This window comes from Danio rerio, chromosome 4, assembly GCF_052040795.2.
Source record: "Danio rerio strain M-AB ecotype USA chromosome 4, GRCz13ab, whole genome shotgun sequence".
Classification (NCBI taxonomy): Eukaryota; Metazoa; Chordata; class Actinopteri; order Cypriniformes; family Danionidae; genus Danio; species Danio rerio.
Window position 1 is genome coordinate 69,624,012 of NC_141024.2, and position 15,989 is coordinate 69,640,000.

Below are 15,989 nucleotides of genomic sequence, written 5' to 3' on the forward strand. Positions count from 1 at the left end.
GTTTACCCATGATATCTGTGTAGCAGACCTGATCAGACAGACTTTCAGCCAACAGTTAGTTTGTGCTGAATTAAACTACACAAACTCATTAAACTCTTAAAGTTTGTCCTGTAGTTTATTCCTCTGGTGTGTTTGTGTGTTCAGGGTGAGATCAGGATCATGTGTGTCCAGCTCTGTGTCTCTGAAGAGTGACCGGTCTAAAGAAGATCATCTACCAAACTTCAGAGAGAAAACACCATCATCTGCACAAAGGTATGAATGTTTTTTTTTTTTTAATAAGGTGTCAGTCAATCTTCTAAAATCACATTTTTTTAACAATAAATAAAGTACCACAAATTCATAAAACTATTATTATCACCCCTTAGACCAGGGATGGGCAAACTTGATCCTCGAGGGCCGGTGTCCCTGCAGAGTTTTGTTCCAACACTAGTCAAACACACCTGAACAAACTAATCAGTGTCTTCAAGATCACTTGAACTCTATAGGGAGGTCTGTATGAATAGGGTTGGAGCTAAACTATGCAGGACACTGGCCCTCCTGGATCAAGTTTGCCCACACCTGCCTTAGACAGTTTGTAAGGTAATTAATATTGAATTTTTTATGTTAATGCATTAGCCTAATGAAACTGATCTTACAGTAAAACCCCCGTTAATCAGGTTCCGAACTATTTATAGACCTATTTAAGACCTTTTTAATATAGACTAATATTAATATAATGACAAATGGCACCAAAACTTCAATTGTTGCTTTATTAAACTATAAAGAAAAATAAAACAAAATACAAGCAAACTTTATTGTTATTTTTAGACATCCAAACCGTGAACATTAATTTCTAGTTCATAAGAAATAACCTTCTTAAAATACACAAGTGGCTCAGGTAGTGCAGCTCATCCTGGATGGCACTTTAATGTGAACTGTGGCAAGAATTATATCGATCCAATCATACCATCAATAACGTTCTGCTGCCTGCAACATCCTCCAGCATGACTGGTGTGATGTGGGGTGGCATTTCTGATGCAGATGCAGTGTTTGCCAGAGGTAGCCTGACTACCATTAGGTACCGAGATGAGATCCACAGACCCCTTGTAAGACCATAGACCTGTGCTGTCGGGCTCCTAAAGCAAGACAACGCTAGACTTCATGTGGCTGGAGTGTTATCGGTTCTTGCAAGACTAAAGCATTGATTCAATGGACTGGCCCGTTGTACCCGAGACTCTGAATTCAATTGAGCACATCTGGGACATCAAATCTCATTCCATCCACCAAAGCCACTTTGAACCACAGACTGTGCAGGATTTGGCAGATGCTTTAGTCCAGGTCTGGGAGGAGATCCCTCAGGAGATCATCCACCACCTAATCAGGAGGATGCCCAGAAATTGTAGGCATGTGGAGGCAACACACTCTACTGAGCCCCATTTTAACTTGTGTCAAGGACACTGCATCAAAGTTAGATCAGCCTGTAGTGTGTTTTTCCTCTTCAATTTTGAGTGTGAATCCAAATCCAGACCTGAATGGGTGAATAAATAGGATTTACATTGATAATTTCTATGCGATTTTGTTTTCAGTGCATTCAGCTATGTAAAGAACAAAGTATTTAATAAGAATAATTCATTCCTTCAGACCTAGGATGTTATTTTAGTGAGCAGTGTATTACTGCAATGACAAATGACAGACTTTTTTGTTTGTTAAACTATAGAACAAATAAAAACACACAAGCTTTTTTAGTTATTATTTTTTTTGACATCCAAAAAGTAAAATTCTGCATTATTAGGGACATTTATGAGCAAATAATGAACATAAAGAGTGGTACAAGTAATGCTTCTTTAACTACAGTGAACACTTAAAGTAATCTAACACACATTCAGCTGCTATAGGAAGAGGCAACACAAGTGAAGAATAAAGGTTTAACCTTAGCTAATTGAGCTCATAGAAAATTATGAATGAATACAGCAGATTATGATGCTTCTATTCCTCTGGTGTGTTTGTCTTCAGTGTGAGATCAGGATCATGTGTGTCCAGCTCTGTGTCTCTGAAGAGTGACTGGTCTAAAGATTATCCACCAGACCTCAGAGAGGAAACACCAACACCTGCCAAAAGGTATTTTGTGTTTCACATTATTGCTCACACATGAACCATTTTTTAATATTTTATGTGAACCAACAATTCAGTAAAGAGAGTCATTCCTGAATGAATCAGTTGTTTGAGTAAATCAAATGAATCAATGAATTTGGCAACTCATTTACAGACTCCTATGGGCAGATTTAGCTTCTTATGCAGAGAATCTTTCAGTAAATTATATATATATATATATATATATATATATATATATATATATATATATATATATATATATATATATATATATATATACAACAGTTCTGCCTGGTTCTTGAACCTTGATTGGCTGATAGCCGTGTGAAATTCTGCAATAACAGACCTGGTCCAGCTTCACCCTTCTGTATTACTCCGCCCACATACACTAACAAGCAGAGGACCATCTACAGTTTGACAAATATTCCTGCTGTTATTTAGTGGAGAATGTAGTTGTTTAGATTGCAACAATGCAGTTTATTTATAAAATATAAATTCTATTTTAAAATATTTATAATTTCTGGCCATTAGCCTGCCATATTGAGCTGACACTGCTATGAGTGTGATATCGCTTATATATATATATATATATATATATATATATATATATATATATATATATATATATATATATATGTATATATGTATATATATATGCGTGTGTATGTCAAAATTTCCTCACTTGTGGTATATAAACTTTTGTGTAATAATAAATTGCAAATCAATTATTTTTTTCTAAAGCTACTTTCTGAAGTCTTTCAGATGCTGAACACAATAAGGCCTTTTGTGTGTGATTTCTCAGCTAAATTACATACAAGACACAGCCGTGGCACTACAGAACATTCGTTATTTTCAGTGTTTGTAAAATATATCTGTATTGTGCCTCTAAATGTATTTTTGTTAACAGATTTAATTATGAGTTACCAGATTCAGGAGACGAGACTCACAGAAGATGCGAGAGCTTTACAGACAATCTCCAGAGGATCTTTCAGGTGGGAAAAATTCAGTTTGATTCATAAGTCACTGAAATAACTCCATGAAACATACAGAATATTTGTTTACAAGACTTCTGAGATTTTGTAATCTGCATGAAGATGGCCCCCACTCAACTAATAACTTCTGCAAAATTTTCCTCATCAGCTGTGCTGCAGAAAAAAGTTTGTGCTGCTTTATATTGTCAGATATTAAAATAAAATTTGAAAGCCATCCTGAGGTCTCTCAACTTCCTCAACTGCTTCAAATTCAGCTCAAACTCTATCGCTTGTATGTGCTACATTTGTGTTGTTTGACAATATTTGATATTCAAGCAGACTTATGCTAAATGGCTCTGCCATGAATGACGTCATCTCTGATCACTCATAATTCAGTGTGTAAGATTTTAAAAACCAAAACTGCACAAACAAAACTTCTAATGGCACAAAAAGAGCCCAAGCTAATTATTTGGGTGATTTTTGAGTGAAAGTAGTCTACATAATTCACATTTCAACCAGTATTACTCCGAATGGCTGATTCTAGTCTGATTCTAGTCTGACAACGGCCTTATTTTGATTATTATAGCATTAAATTAACATCAATTCAATGTTTCCTTCATAGATAATTTTTTTTTTAAATACTAGGTATGTCACGTGTTTGCAACAGGTGTTTTTTGGGCATTAATCCAGCATATTAGAATATTTTCTGAATGATTCTGAGAGGATAAAGTAATGATGAAAGCTTTAATCACAAGAATAAATTAAAGCTGCAAGCAGCATTTAGGGGCCTAAGCCCTTGTGGCACCGCCCCTTTCGGTGGCTTCAGGTACACAGTGTACCGTACTTAAAAATCAATCAAGCTTTCATTTCGTTACAGGAGAAGACAGGTCTAAGAGAGGTCGCATTTAGAAAGAGGAAATAGAAACATGGGGAGAGAGAGGCGAAAAAAAACTTCCTCTCACATTGCTCTTGAATTAGAACAGTGTGAGATTAGGGAGAGAATAACGCCCCAGCAACCAAGCACATAGACATTGACATACATTGCAACAGGGGATGGGAACAGAGGTTGTGGATGTAGTCTGGTGAGGGTGGGCAGCCATCTGGTCCTGCAGCCAGAAGGCGCTGGTCACAGACCCGCCTACCCACTCCAGTGGGTGAAAGCACACGAAGGTGTGGGGTGCGGGGCCAGGTAGTGATAGTCTATCTGTAGCTGTGTATATGTGAGTGTGTAAGCCTGTAGAGTCCAACAGGTCTCCTTGACAGGGAGAAGAAGTTCAGAGCATCTCCATTAACTTGCTATATGGAGAAAATGTTTGTCTTCAGCCGAGGCCATCTGGCAGGAAAAACACAGGGAAGATGAAAGAGAAGAAAAGGTTTTTAAAATTTGGGTCAATATCTGCCAATTTCACAGATATTTAATGTCCAGCACTGGTCTCCATGTCTGGCCAAATCTTGTTGCAAAGACGCTCGTTCACCGCGATGTTTTCCAATTTGCGGTCTAAGACTACAGTCTGGTTATCACCAACCCTGCTCACCACCATTTCAATCAAGCCGGCCAGCTTGGTGGGGTTTTGCGCAGCACTGACCACTTTCATCAATCGTCGATACCCCAGGGCCCTGCCTAAGCCCATCAGCAGAAACACTGTTATTAAAGTTCCGGATAGGTAGATATCTTCAATATCCTTCAGGGACAGATCAGCCAGGCACATGATGCGGAACTTCTCCTACCCGTCCATCACGTACCCAGCTGCAAACGTCCCCGCAGGACAAGTGGGCTCTCCCGAGCCCAAAGTTCTAGTCGAGAAGATGGTGTCAATTGTGTTCAGAGACCAGTTGATCAAATCCATAATTCCTTATTCATTTAGATAGAAGGGCACAATAAATGGCTAGAAAACACGAGGTGCATTGCACTATAGTATTTGGTTGCTTTGTGTTTGTCTGAGGTAATTAGTCTATCCTTATTATTGAAATGTGTATACTCCATACAAAGTCTGAAGCTGATTGGTTGGATCTTGTCACATGACTTGTGGTGCACTTATGGCACTTTGAAGAGTGGAGAGGTTTTCAACAGTATTTTTAGAGTAGAGTGCTGATGTTACATAGGATGTATCTTATTAAATAAAGTAAATAAATGTAAGTGCTTAAATCCAGTGTTAGTCTTGAATAAATTACGTTAAAATGTGTATAAATGACTTATTCTTGACAAAAGCTGAGTATGTGCGCACATTTAAATCAGTTCGGGCTGTAATCGGGGTATTATCAGGAAGGCTATTCCAGAATTTAGAAGCCATAAATGAGAAGGCTTGACCTCCATTAGTAGACTTTTTTTTTGCATTTCTCTCATGTCTGTGAGGCAGATATTCTCGGAGATGCAGCTGTTTTCTCTGACGCATTTGCCAGTCAGGTTGACATATAAAGAGACAGCACTCCCTTTCTGTTTTACTTTTTTACAAGAACATATTGTTTTGTTGTAATTATGAATTTGCACAAATAAAAACAAACCCTTTACAGTTCAAATCTGGGTTTGTGCTATCAACATGATCAAAAATTAGTATTTTAGCTCCTATTATGGAAATGTGACATTACAACTCTGGTGTACAATTCCATAGATCTCACCGTGCAATTTTTTCATTTCATAGATGTCTAAACAAACATGGCTTGGCTAAAGCAAAGCAAAATTTTGGCTGTCAGTGAAAATTGAATAGCCCAAAACTAACTCTGCTGACACAGTGCAATGGCTGCTCATATAGTCATGTGATAAGGATTGATAAGCCAGAATACTTAGACTCTTCCCAAACCTATGTTGTAAACATGTTTTAGTGACATCTGCAGAAGAGCTCACTATATATGTCAGTTTAATTAAATATATTGTCATTTGTTTACAGTAAATCAGTGTAGATTAAGGGTGTCACGATTTCGATTTTTAATCAAAATCGATCGAAATTTATGCTCTATTTCGATTATCGAATCAAAAAATAAAATCGTCGATGCTGCCACGCCCCCATGTCACGTCAGCTTGGCTTGCCAAGCGGGAAAAAACACGCTTGTTGAAGTGCTTGTTAAACTGTGCAGACGCAGGAGACCCATCGACAGAGCTTAAACCTTCAGGGCTCGACAATAAGGACTGCCCGATAGCCCGGAGCCAGCGTGCGAGATGCTCGGGCCAGTGGACTGTGCTGCCTTGATTCCTGACAGATCGAGCCAGAGCTGCGTGCTGCGACTGTCTGTCAATTGTGTGCAAATACAATCTTATGGTGCTTTCACACATAGACGTTTGTTTCGGAATCTGTCTCGTTTCCCCCGTTAGCACGGTTTGTTTGTTTATATCCAGCAGTTGCGCTCGCATCCGCGCAAAATCAATCAGTCTGAGATCGCCTGAATGAGACGGTCTCTGCCCTACTGAGCGGATCGATTGTAGTGAGAAAACAAAACAATGCAACGAACTAACGACCCAGGCTATATCACAGTGTATTATGATCGTGTAATAGCCATATATACGGCTATATGAAGAGAGAATGATGAGCAGGGCGAGATGTCATTCTTACCGGTAAATGCGAAAGTGAAAGCATGGTGAAATATTACAGAGAGCTGTTTATCCAGCATGATCTCGGTTTATCCGTCAGGAAAATTGACCGAAATTACTATGTTAATTTTTCCATATTTTAATCGTATAATGTTATATTAGGCCTGTTGTTTTGTTCATTTCCGCACTGACAGCTCGAAAGAAAGATTTGCATTGATCTGATGCAGTCTCGGTTCAACTGCTATGTCTCTCTATAATTTAAGCCTGTGATGCAGAATTCTAGCCAACGTTTCTTTAATAGATTGATTAATTCAATAGACCGATTTTTACAAAACCTGACAATTTAAGTTTTCTTAAAAACATTAAAAAATTACTGTAAATATATATACAGTGGAAATCGGAATTATTAGCCCCCCCTTTGTTGTTTTTTTTTCTTTTTAAAATATTTCCTAAATGATGTTTAACAGAGCAAGGAAATGTTGATAGTATGTCTGATAATATTTTTTCCTCTGAACAAAGTCTTATTTGTTTTATTTTGGCTAGAATGAAAGCAGTTCTTGATTTTTTTATGAACCATTTTTAGGTCAAATTTATTAGCCCCTTAAGCTAATTGTTTTTCAGACTGTCTCCAGAACAACCCATCATTACACAATAACTTGCCTAATTACCCTAGCCTGCCTGGTTAACCTAATTAACCTAGTTAAGACTGCTTCAATCTTTTACTTACACACTAGTACTTAGTCATTTTAGCAAACACCTCAGATACTGTTGGCTGGTTCCTGTTGGTTGTGCACCTTTTTTTACCGACGCCATTATAACAACACAGATCACTGCCTATTTACAAGAAAAAAGTGATTGACAGGTGGTAATTATGTGTGTAACTTGCCTTTATTCATTTACTGTATGATTTGTTTATGGGTAAAACAAAGACCATGCAAGTCAGGTAGTTTAAACGGTAGGCTACAAATAATTAATTTGTTATTAATTAATTAATTATCCATAATCGAAAATCGAATCGAGTCGTGACTTAAGAATCGAAAATGTAATCGAATCGAGGATTTGGAGAATCGTGAAACCCTTAGTGTAGATACAGTGCAGTTTATTTACAGTAATCTCTCTGACATGATAAACATACAAGTTCAATAACTGCTGCCAAATATTGAACTGATAACATTTGAAACAAAGGAGAAGCAGAGATCTGACTGTATCAGGGATGTACCTTAGACTCACAGGACTTTGGTCCAGAAGTTGTTGTTTTGGAATAACGTTGCTACATCATTTGCAGTTGGTACATAGAGGATTAATCAGGATCATGGCCTGCACATTCAAAAGGGCAGGAATGGTACATTACGGATACGTTGGAAACTCCAAAATCTCCAGTAACTCCAAAAAAATTCTCAAAATTTGTCACTAGTCTCTTTTTTTGAAAAAAATGTTACTGGGAAAGTCTGAAAACAAAGCAACAAAGACACTAAGTTAGCAAAACCTTTTACATATGAATTCTTTCATATGTATTTGATGACTGGTCTAGATATGGGCTAATCTTAGATGTCTATTAGGTTTTCACTGACAGTCAACTGCCTGGGTCTACTTTAGCCATCTGTTTGTCTAAAAATAAGCTAATCAAAATCAAGCATTCAACAGACTCATAGTATAATCCATTATAATGTATTTTCAATTATTGAGTAGGTTGTGAATGTATAAATGTGTGTGATTTTGGTTAAATGAAGTTTTTGGTTAAAGATTGTAGCTCTTTTCGTTTCTTCACTCATAGAATCTTGAGAGCAAAATGATCAGATTTCTGAAGAATGAACTGGAGATATTTAAGAAAATCTTACAAGAAGAAAACAGACAAGAGTTTGTAAAGGAGTTTAATGAGAACAGAAGCAGAATCACAGAAGCAGCTCTTGATCTCACACTCTTCTTCCTGAGAGAGATGAAGCAAGATCAAGCTGCTGATACTCTCCAGGGTAAGAGACTCATGACCATCTGTCAAACTGACACTTACTAATATAGCTGGAAAAGATAAGTCTAAAACTGTAAATCTGTTTCTTTGCTCCTGTGTTTAGATGAGCTGTTCTTCATTTATCAGCTTAAATGTAGCCTGAAGAAGAAATATCAAAGTGTGTTTGAAGGAATTGCTCAGCAAGGAGACTCCACACTTCTGAATAACATCTACACAGATCTCTACATCACTCAGGGTGCGAGTGAACAGGTCAACACTGAACATGAGATCAGACAGATTGAAGCTGCTTCCAGACGTCATCAGTCCCTAGAGATACAGGTTGAATGCAAACATTTGTTTGAAGCAGCTGAACAAGATGGGCAGATCAGAACTGTCCTGACAAAAGGAGTTGCTGGCATCGGGAAATCAGTCTCTGTGCAAAAGTTTGTTCTGGATTGGGCTGAAGGGAAAGAAAATCAAGACATCAGCTTCATATTTCCTCTTCCATTCAGAGAGATGAACTTAAAAGAGAAAGAAAGACAAAGTTTAAAAGACCTCATAACTCAGCTTTTCCCTGAGACTAAAGGACTGAACCTTACAAGAAGCACACGATTCAAAGTCCTGTTCATCCTTGATGGATTGGATGAATGTCGTCTTCCTCTGAACTTTGCTGGTAATGAGACGTGTCGTGATGTATCTTCAGCAGTCTCTCTGGATGTTCTCCTGACGAACCTCATCAAGGGAAATCTGCTTCCTTCTGCTCTCATCTGGATCACCAGCAGACCAGCAGCTGCCAGTAAGATTCCTGCTGACTGTATCGACCGGCTGACAGAGATACGAGGATTCAATGATGCCCAAAAGGAGGAGTACTTCAGAAAGAGACTCATCGACCAGAATCAGGCCAGAGAAATCATTGATCACATTAAACAGTCAAAGAGTCTCTTTATTATGTGCCACATCCCAGTCTTCTGCTGGATTTCAGCCACTGTTCTCCAGAACATACTGAAACTGAAACACAGGGCTCATGCTGAATCACTGCAGGAATCTCCCAAGACTCTGACACAGATGTACACACACTTTCTCCGCTTTCAGATCCAGCAGAGCAGAAGAAAGTATGATGGAGAAAACACAGCAGATGTCTCCTGGGATCCAAAGCTCATCCTTTCACTGGGGAAACTGGCCTTCCAGCAGCTGAAAAGAAACAATGTGATCTTCTATGAGAGCGATCTGAAAGACTGTGGCATTGACGTCTATAAGGCATCGGTGTACTCAGGCATGTGTACCCAGATCTTTAAGGAAGAGACGGGAATCATTCTTGGTACCATGTACTGCTTTCTTCACTTGAGCATTCAGGAGTTCATTGCAGCCCTTTATCCACATCTGTTTCTAGACAGAGACAAGACACAAGCAAAAAAAAGCAGAGATGAGTCCATGATTAATTTCCTGAAGACTGCAGTGGACAAGGCTCTGGAAAGTGAGAATGGACATCTGGACCTCTTCCTTCGCTTCTTTCTCGGTCTGTCACTCCAGTCCAATCGACAACTCTTACGAGGCCTGTTGACACAGCAGGATGACAGAGACCAGAGCAAAGATGAAATAATTGCCTACATCAAGCAGAAACTTGAAGGGAATCTGTCTCCAGAGAGATCCATCAATCTGTTCTACTGTCTGAATGAACTGAACGACCAAACTCTGCTGAAACAGATTCAGTCTCTCCTCAGTAGAGGAAGTCTGTCATATGCTCGCCTTTCACCTGCCCAGTGGTCTGCTCTGGTCTTTGTGTTGTTGACCTCAGAGGAGGAGCTGGAGGAGTTTGAGCTTCAGAAATTCCAGAGATCAGACGAGTGTCTCATCAGACTATCAGCAGTCATCAAAACCTCCAAAAGAGCTCTGTAAGTCAACGTCCTTCTTTTTTTTTCATCTAAGAAGCAGACATTTCCTGAATTTAAATAATACAGTATATTATGTTAATGGTCATGAGCTTTAGGTCATGACCGAAAGGACAAGATTTTGGATACAAGCAGCCAAAATGAGTTTGCTTCGCAGGGTTGCAGGGTGCACCCTTATAGACAGGGCCTGGAGCTCTGCCATATGGGAGGAGCTCAGAGTAGAGCCACTGCACCTCCACATCGACAATTCAATTCATCTTTTTTTCTATAGCACTTTAACAATGTAGATTGCGTCAAAGCAGCTTCACATAGAAGATCATAGTAAATTGAAACAGTGTCGGTTCAGTTTTGTGTTGAAGTTCAGTTCAGTGTGGTTTACTTTTCACTGCTGAAAGTTCAAACACTGAAGAACAGAAGTCAGCTGAGTTGGCTCGGGCATCTGTCCCACCGGGAGGAAGCCTCGGCGAAGACCCAGGACACGCTGGAGGGACTATGTCTCTCAGCTGGCCTGGGAATGCCTCAGGACCCACCCGGAGGAGCTGGTGCAAGTGTTTGGGGAGAGGGAAGTCTGGGGTTCTCTCCTAAGACTGCTGCCCCTGCGACCCGGCCATGGATAAGCGGATGAAAATAAGAAATGACATGACATCATGTTAATGAACATGAACAATTTTGATATCAACTAAACTGCAAAATACATTAATAATTGTTCATTATGTAATGTTTTAGTGTTTTTAAAATAACATTCAGATTCAGGTTTTGGCAGTGGTTGTTTAAGGGATAGTTTACCCAAAAAGTGAATTTACTAATTCTTACTCACTCTTCATGGATATAAACCTTTCTAAAACTTTGTTTTCTTCTGTTGAACATAAAAGAAGATAATTTGAAGAAAGCTGAAACCTGTAACCATTGACTTACACACCAGTTGTTTTTCCTACCAAGTAGGTCAATAGCTAATAGTGTTTGGTGTTAGTGAGGCCAGCAGGGGGCGCACATCCTGTGGTCTGCATGAGTCCTAATGCCTTAGTGAAAGTGAAGGGGACACTACACTGTCAGTGGGCGCCGTCTTTCTGATGAGACATTAAACTGTGGTCCTGACTTTGTGTGGTCTTTAAAAATCCCATGGCACTTTTCGTAAAGAGCAGGGGTGTAGCCCCGGTGTCCTGGCCAAAGTCCCCTGCTTCTAACAGCAACCTAGTTTTCCCATGTGGTCTCCCAGCCAGGTACTGGCCAGGCTCAGCCCTGCATAGCTTCAGGGAGTAACTGGTCTTGGGCTGCAGGGTAATATGGCTGTTATCGTCTAAATTTTACACAAGTCAGCTATAAAATGACACAGCACCTTTAGGGCCCTTTCATACACCCGGCGCAGTGTGGCGCAAGACCCGGCGCAATAGTCTTTTGGTAGTTTCAGCTTGTTTTGAGGCGTTGCGCTACGCTGTTTAAATAGCAAATGCATTAGCGCTCATTTGCTCATTTCCCATAGGCGTTCTGGTCTAAAAAGGAAGGCGTTCTGAGGCCTTTTTTATTTTGAGAATCTATAATAGATTTTTCATTAGATCAAAACTAACCCGGTCTAAACTCCGGCGCAGAGTTGCACCTCGCTTACGCACTGCTTAATACACACAAGATGTAGAGCAATAGGCAAATATCTTTACATATGAAAAAATTTAAATATTAAGGATATATATAGGATATAATAAGAATAGATATAGAATATAAATATAAAGGATTAAAATATTACAAAACATATTATTTTCTAGCCTACATGAATATGAAAAGTCACTGCTTTTATGTCTTCTTCATCTCGGGAGGCTTTTTCGGTTCATTCATAACAATTTGCTTTTGTATATTGTTATTATTATTAGCAGTATTATTTATTATATCCATATTTATATTTGTTTTATTAAAAACAAGCTTAGATTTGTCCACCTGTCAGGTTTTAGACCATATGGGGCATGGCAGGTGTATTTGGAAATAACTGAGTATTTTGACCACTCTTGGTCATTATTGTTCATTTATTCATTTGCTGGAAATTAGAACTGAATTTAGAAATAGTTTTGAAACAAATCGTTGCGCTTAACAAACAAAATTAATTGTTTATAGGCTAACTGATGTCTGTGCGTAAAGGTTTCCCTATCCAAGAGCAAATGTGAAAGTAGTTCCATTATCTCTCATTCTCACGCAGTAGATGCTCTGTTTAACAGTTTTCTGTTAAAAAAACTGTTATCTGTAAACTGTTTGCTTGTGAAATTTCTTATTTTTTCCACTTAGACTTACTTTGTGTCCTGTAAATAGCGAATGCGCTCTTGGCACGACGCAGCTGGCTCTTAAAGGAAGATGAGACTCTAATTGGTTTATTCTTAAAACACATCTATAACTCATTAAGAAAATAAACTCAACCCTTTTAGCCCATGCGCCTTGGTGCAAAGCGCATTTTCCCGTCCGTAAATTAGCAAAAATGCGTTCTGACACGCCCTGAAAGTGTTTGCACCCTGCGTTTTGTGCTCTGTGCATGGACTTTCAAAATAGTGCCCTTAAAGTCCTTTCTGGACTGTAGTGGAATGATCACACTGATGTTTTCTCCATTCTGTCTATTTTGACTCATATCTATGCTGATAATTATCAGGTAACAATGACACAGACACACACTCATACACTATGGTCAGTTTTGTTAACTCAATTCACCTATACCAAATGTCTTCACACTGTGGGGAAAACTGGAGCTGGGACTCAAACCAGCAACCTTCTTGTTGTTAGGCGAAAGTGCTTACCAATGAACCGCCATGCAACCCTCTTTTTTATTATATCTTCTTCTAATTGTGCAGACAGGCAAAACAAATGCAAGAGGTGGATCTAGGTTCAGTTCTAATGTTAAATAAAATCCATACACAAAAATATTGGCAGAGCTGAAGAGCAGAAAACACAAGCAAGAGAAACACACACACATACAGCAAAGTTACATTACACCTGTACTGGTTTCTCTACACTGGCTGTCGATCCAGTTTAGAATTAAGTACAAAGTACTGCTGTATGTTTGTAAATCCTTCCATGGCCTCTGAGTATATTTCTGAGGTAATTAATATACACCAATCCGTGAGATCTCTTCACACTAAGGATCGACTCTATTTGCAGGTTCCACGACCACTCGTGATATGTGTGGAGGTGATCGAGCTTTTTCAGTAGCAGCTTCAAGACTCTGGCTCAATCTTCCACTCTCCTTAAGAACTTCTCCAACTCTCGAGTCTTTTCTGAGGTCACTGAAACACTTATTTTCTTCAGCTTTTACTCGTGTGTTGTGAGTTGATGTATTTGGCTTCTTGTATGTTTGCTTGTATTCTGTGTTTTATGTACAGCACTTTGGTAGCCATTGTGGTTGGTTGAAAGTGCTCTAGAAATAAATTGAGTTGAGTTGATCAGGATAAACAGCAGGAGCACAGAGCTATAGTGGAGCTGGTGAAACCCTCCATGATGATGCGAGACCACCTATCTGGAGGTTTCAAACACCTCAAGACTGCCTGGATGTCCTTAAAGTGGGGTCTAGAGTGTGGTTTTAAGGCTTGGTTGTGTTGATAGAATGCAATGCGATGTGTGCTCATGCTTCATTTGTAGAAAATCAGCTTATTTTTCATATATCTGACTTTGACTATATACAGCTACTCAGCTAACATGAAGAACAATGTCATATGTCCTAGTTCCTCTAATCTCAGATTGATGACATGTAAACTCACTGCCGATTCTTGTGAGAGTTTGTCTTCAGCTCTACAATCCTCAAACTGTGTGCTGAGAGAGCTGGACCTGAGAAACAATGACCTGCAGGATTCAGGAGTGAAGCTTCTCTCTGATGGACTGAAGAGTCAACACTGTAAACTGGAGACACTGAGGTCTGAGTTCAAACATCTGATTGATTGATTGATTGATTGATTGATTGATTGATTATTTGATTGATTGATTTTTTTTTTTTTTTTTGTTACATCAGACAGATCACATTAACAGTGTGGTTTTTAGTAATGTGTGTTCTTCTTTCTCAGATTGGTCATGTGTAATCTCACTGTTCAGTGCTGTGAGAGTTTGTCTTCAGCTCTACAGTCCTCAAACTGTGTGCTGAGAGAGCTGGACCTGAGTAACAATGACCTGCAGGATTCAGGTGTGAAGAAGCTCTCTGATGGACTGAAGAGTCAACACTGTAAACTGGACACACTGAGGTAAATGATTCTCCACTCTACAATAACTACAGTCAGACAGTTTCATATTAGAGCTCTTCATGCTTGAACATGTTAACCCTGGGTGATACTAAACCCCAGATAACAGGAATTATGGTTCATCAGTAATTGTGTTTCACACTGCTCATACTATACCTGTAGTTAACCCTCAGGGGTCTGAGGGGATTTTGGGACCCCTGCGATGTTTTGACATTCCCTGACATCTGTGCTTATTTCAACTACTTATTACACAGAACTGGCCAACATGTGTTTTATTAGTGTTCAGCACAAACTGAGCTACAATAATATGTGGGAAATATTGATGTTCATGCTTGTGTTTTTTTTCGAAATAAATATTATGTGTGGTTAGTAAGTTTTAGAGGAAAAAAACAGACTGAATGTGCCTGAACAAGACTTTAGAGTAAGCAGTCTTGTAGACTAGATTATTTACTGCACAATTATGTGAAATTATTCTGTTCTCTCATTCAGAGAAAACATTACAATGATCTACATTTTGTTAAGTTTGTTTTGGGTGATCTCAGCTGTATGTGTGAGTGACAATGCTCATGAATAATTCACACCTGAGAGACAACAGACACTCCCCCACTCACCCATCAAGGGCAGTGTACAGCAATGTCCATCTGCAGAAGCTAGCCCAAACTCAATGCTTGTTGTGTTACTGCTGTGTGACCATGTAAACACTCTGGGTGAACAATATACAGTGCTCAGCATATATAAGTACACCCCTCACTAATCTCTCTTTTACATTTATATTTTAATAGGAAGCTCTACAGTATTATATTTGTGCATATACAATAGATTAGCCAAATCTGGAGCTCATCTAACAAAATAACTTATGATAACGGTCCAAAAACTAGCACACTTGAATATATGTGTTATAGAAAAAAATTAAAAACAAAATTAAAATAAGAGGAAAAATCAAGAAAAGCAAAACAAGGGATTTATTTATTTTTTTTGTATTTTTGTATTTTTTTTCTCAATATTTAGCCTGACTTTAATTGTATTATCTTTCAATTTCTGAATATGTTTGGTGACTAAAATATGATTGTCATGAATAAATCTGTTTAATAAATGTGTTCTGTTTAAATGCAGCAGAATACACTGCCTATATTGACTGAGAAATGGAGGAAAGTCTTGGTTTTCAGAATGGGCTGTCCTCCATTATGCTGAGCGCTGTATGTGACTTATACAGCCGCATATATAATATATATTTGAAATGGTGTAAAACGTGTTCGCCAAACTCTCTTGTGCATTAATCAAGCATTTAATAATCATTTCTGAATGAGTCTGAGACACTGAAGTAGAGGAATGACAAACGCTTTAAACACAAGAATAAATCAGATTTAAACATGA

General features: G+C 38.7%; 1 protein-coding gene across 1 annotated transcript in view; it reads left to right on the forward strand.

Moving 5' to 3' along the window:
• LOC137489749 (NACHT, LRR and PYD domains-containing protein 3) overlaps positions 1 to 15,989 on the forward strand; it is a 29,582-nt gene that overhangs the window by 9,205 nt on the left and 4,388 nt on the right. Inside the window, exons 7-13 of the mRNA XM_087249776.2 lie at positions 145 to 252; positions 1,993 to 2,097; positions 2,999 to 3,083; positions 8,360 to 8,555; positions 8,655 to 10,422; positions 14,124 to 14,297; positions 14,445 to 14,618. Coding sequence (XP_087105902.1) covers positions 145 to 252; positions 1,993 to 2,097; positions 2,999 to 3,083; positions 8,360 to 8,555; positions 8,655 to 10,422; positions 14,124 to 14,297; positions 14,445 to 14,618 — 2,610 coding nt within the window. The remainder of the gene's footprint in view (positions 1 to 144; positions 253 to 1,992; positions 2,098 to 2,998; positions 3,084 to 8,359; positions 8,556 to 8,654; positions 10,423 to 14,123; positions 14,298 to 14,444; positions 14,619 to 15,989) is intronic.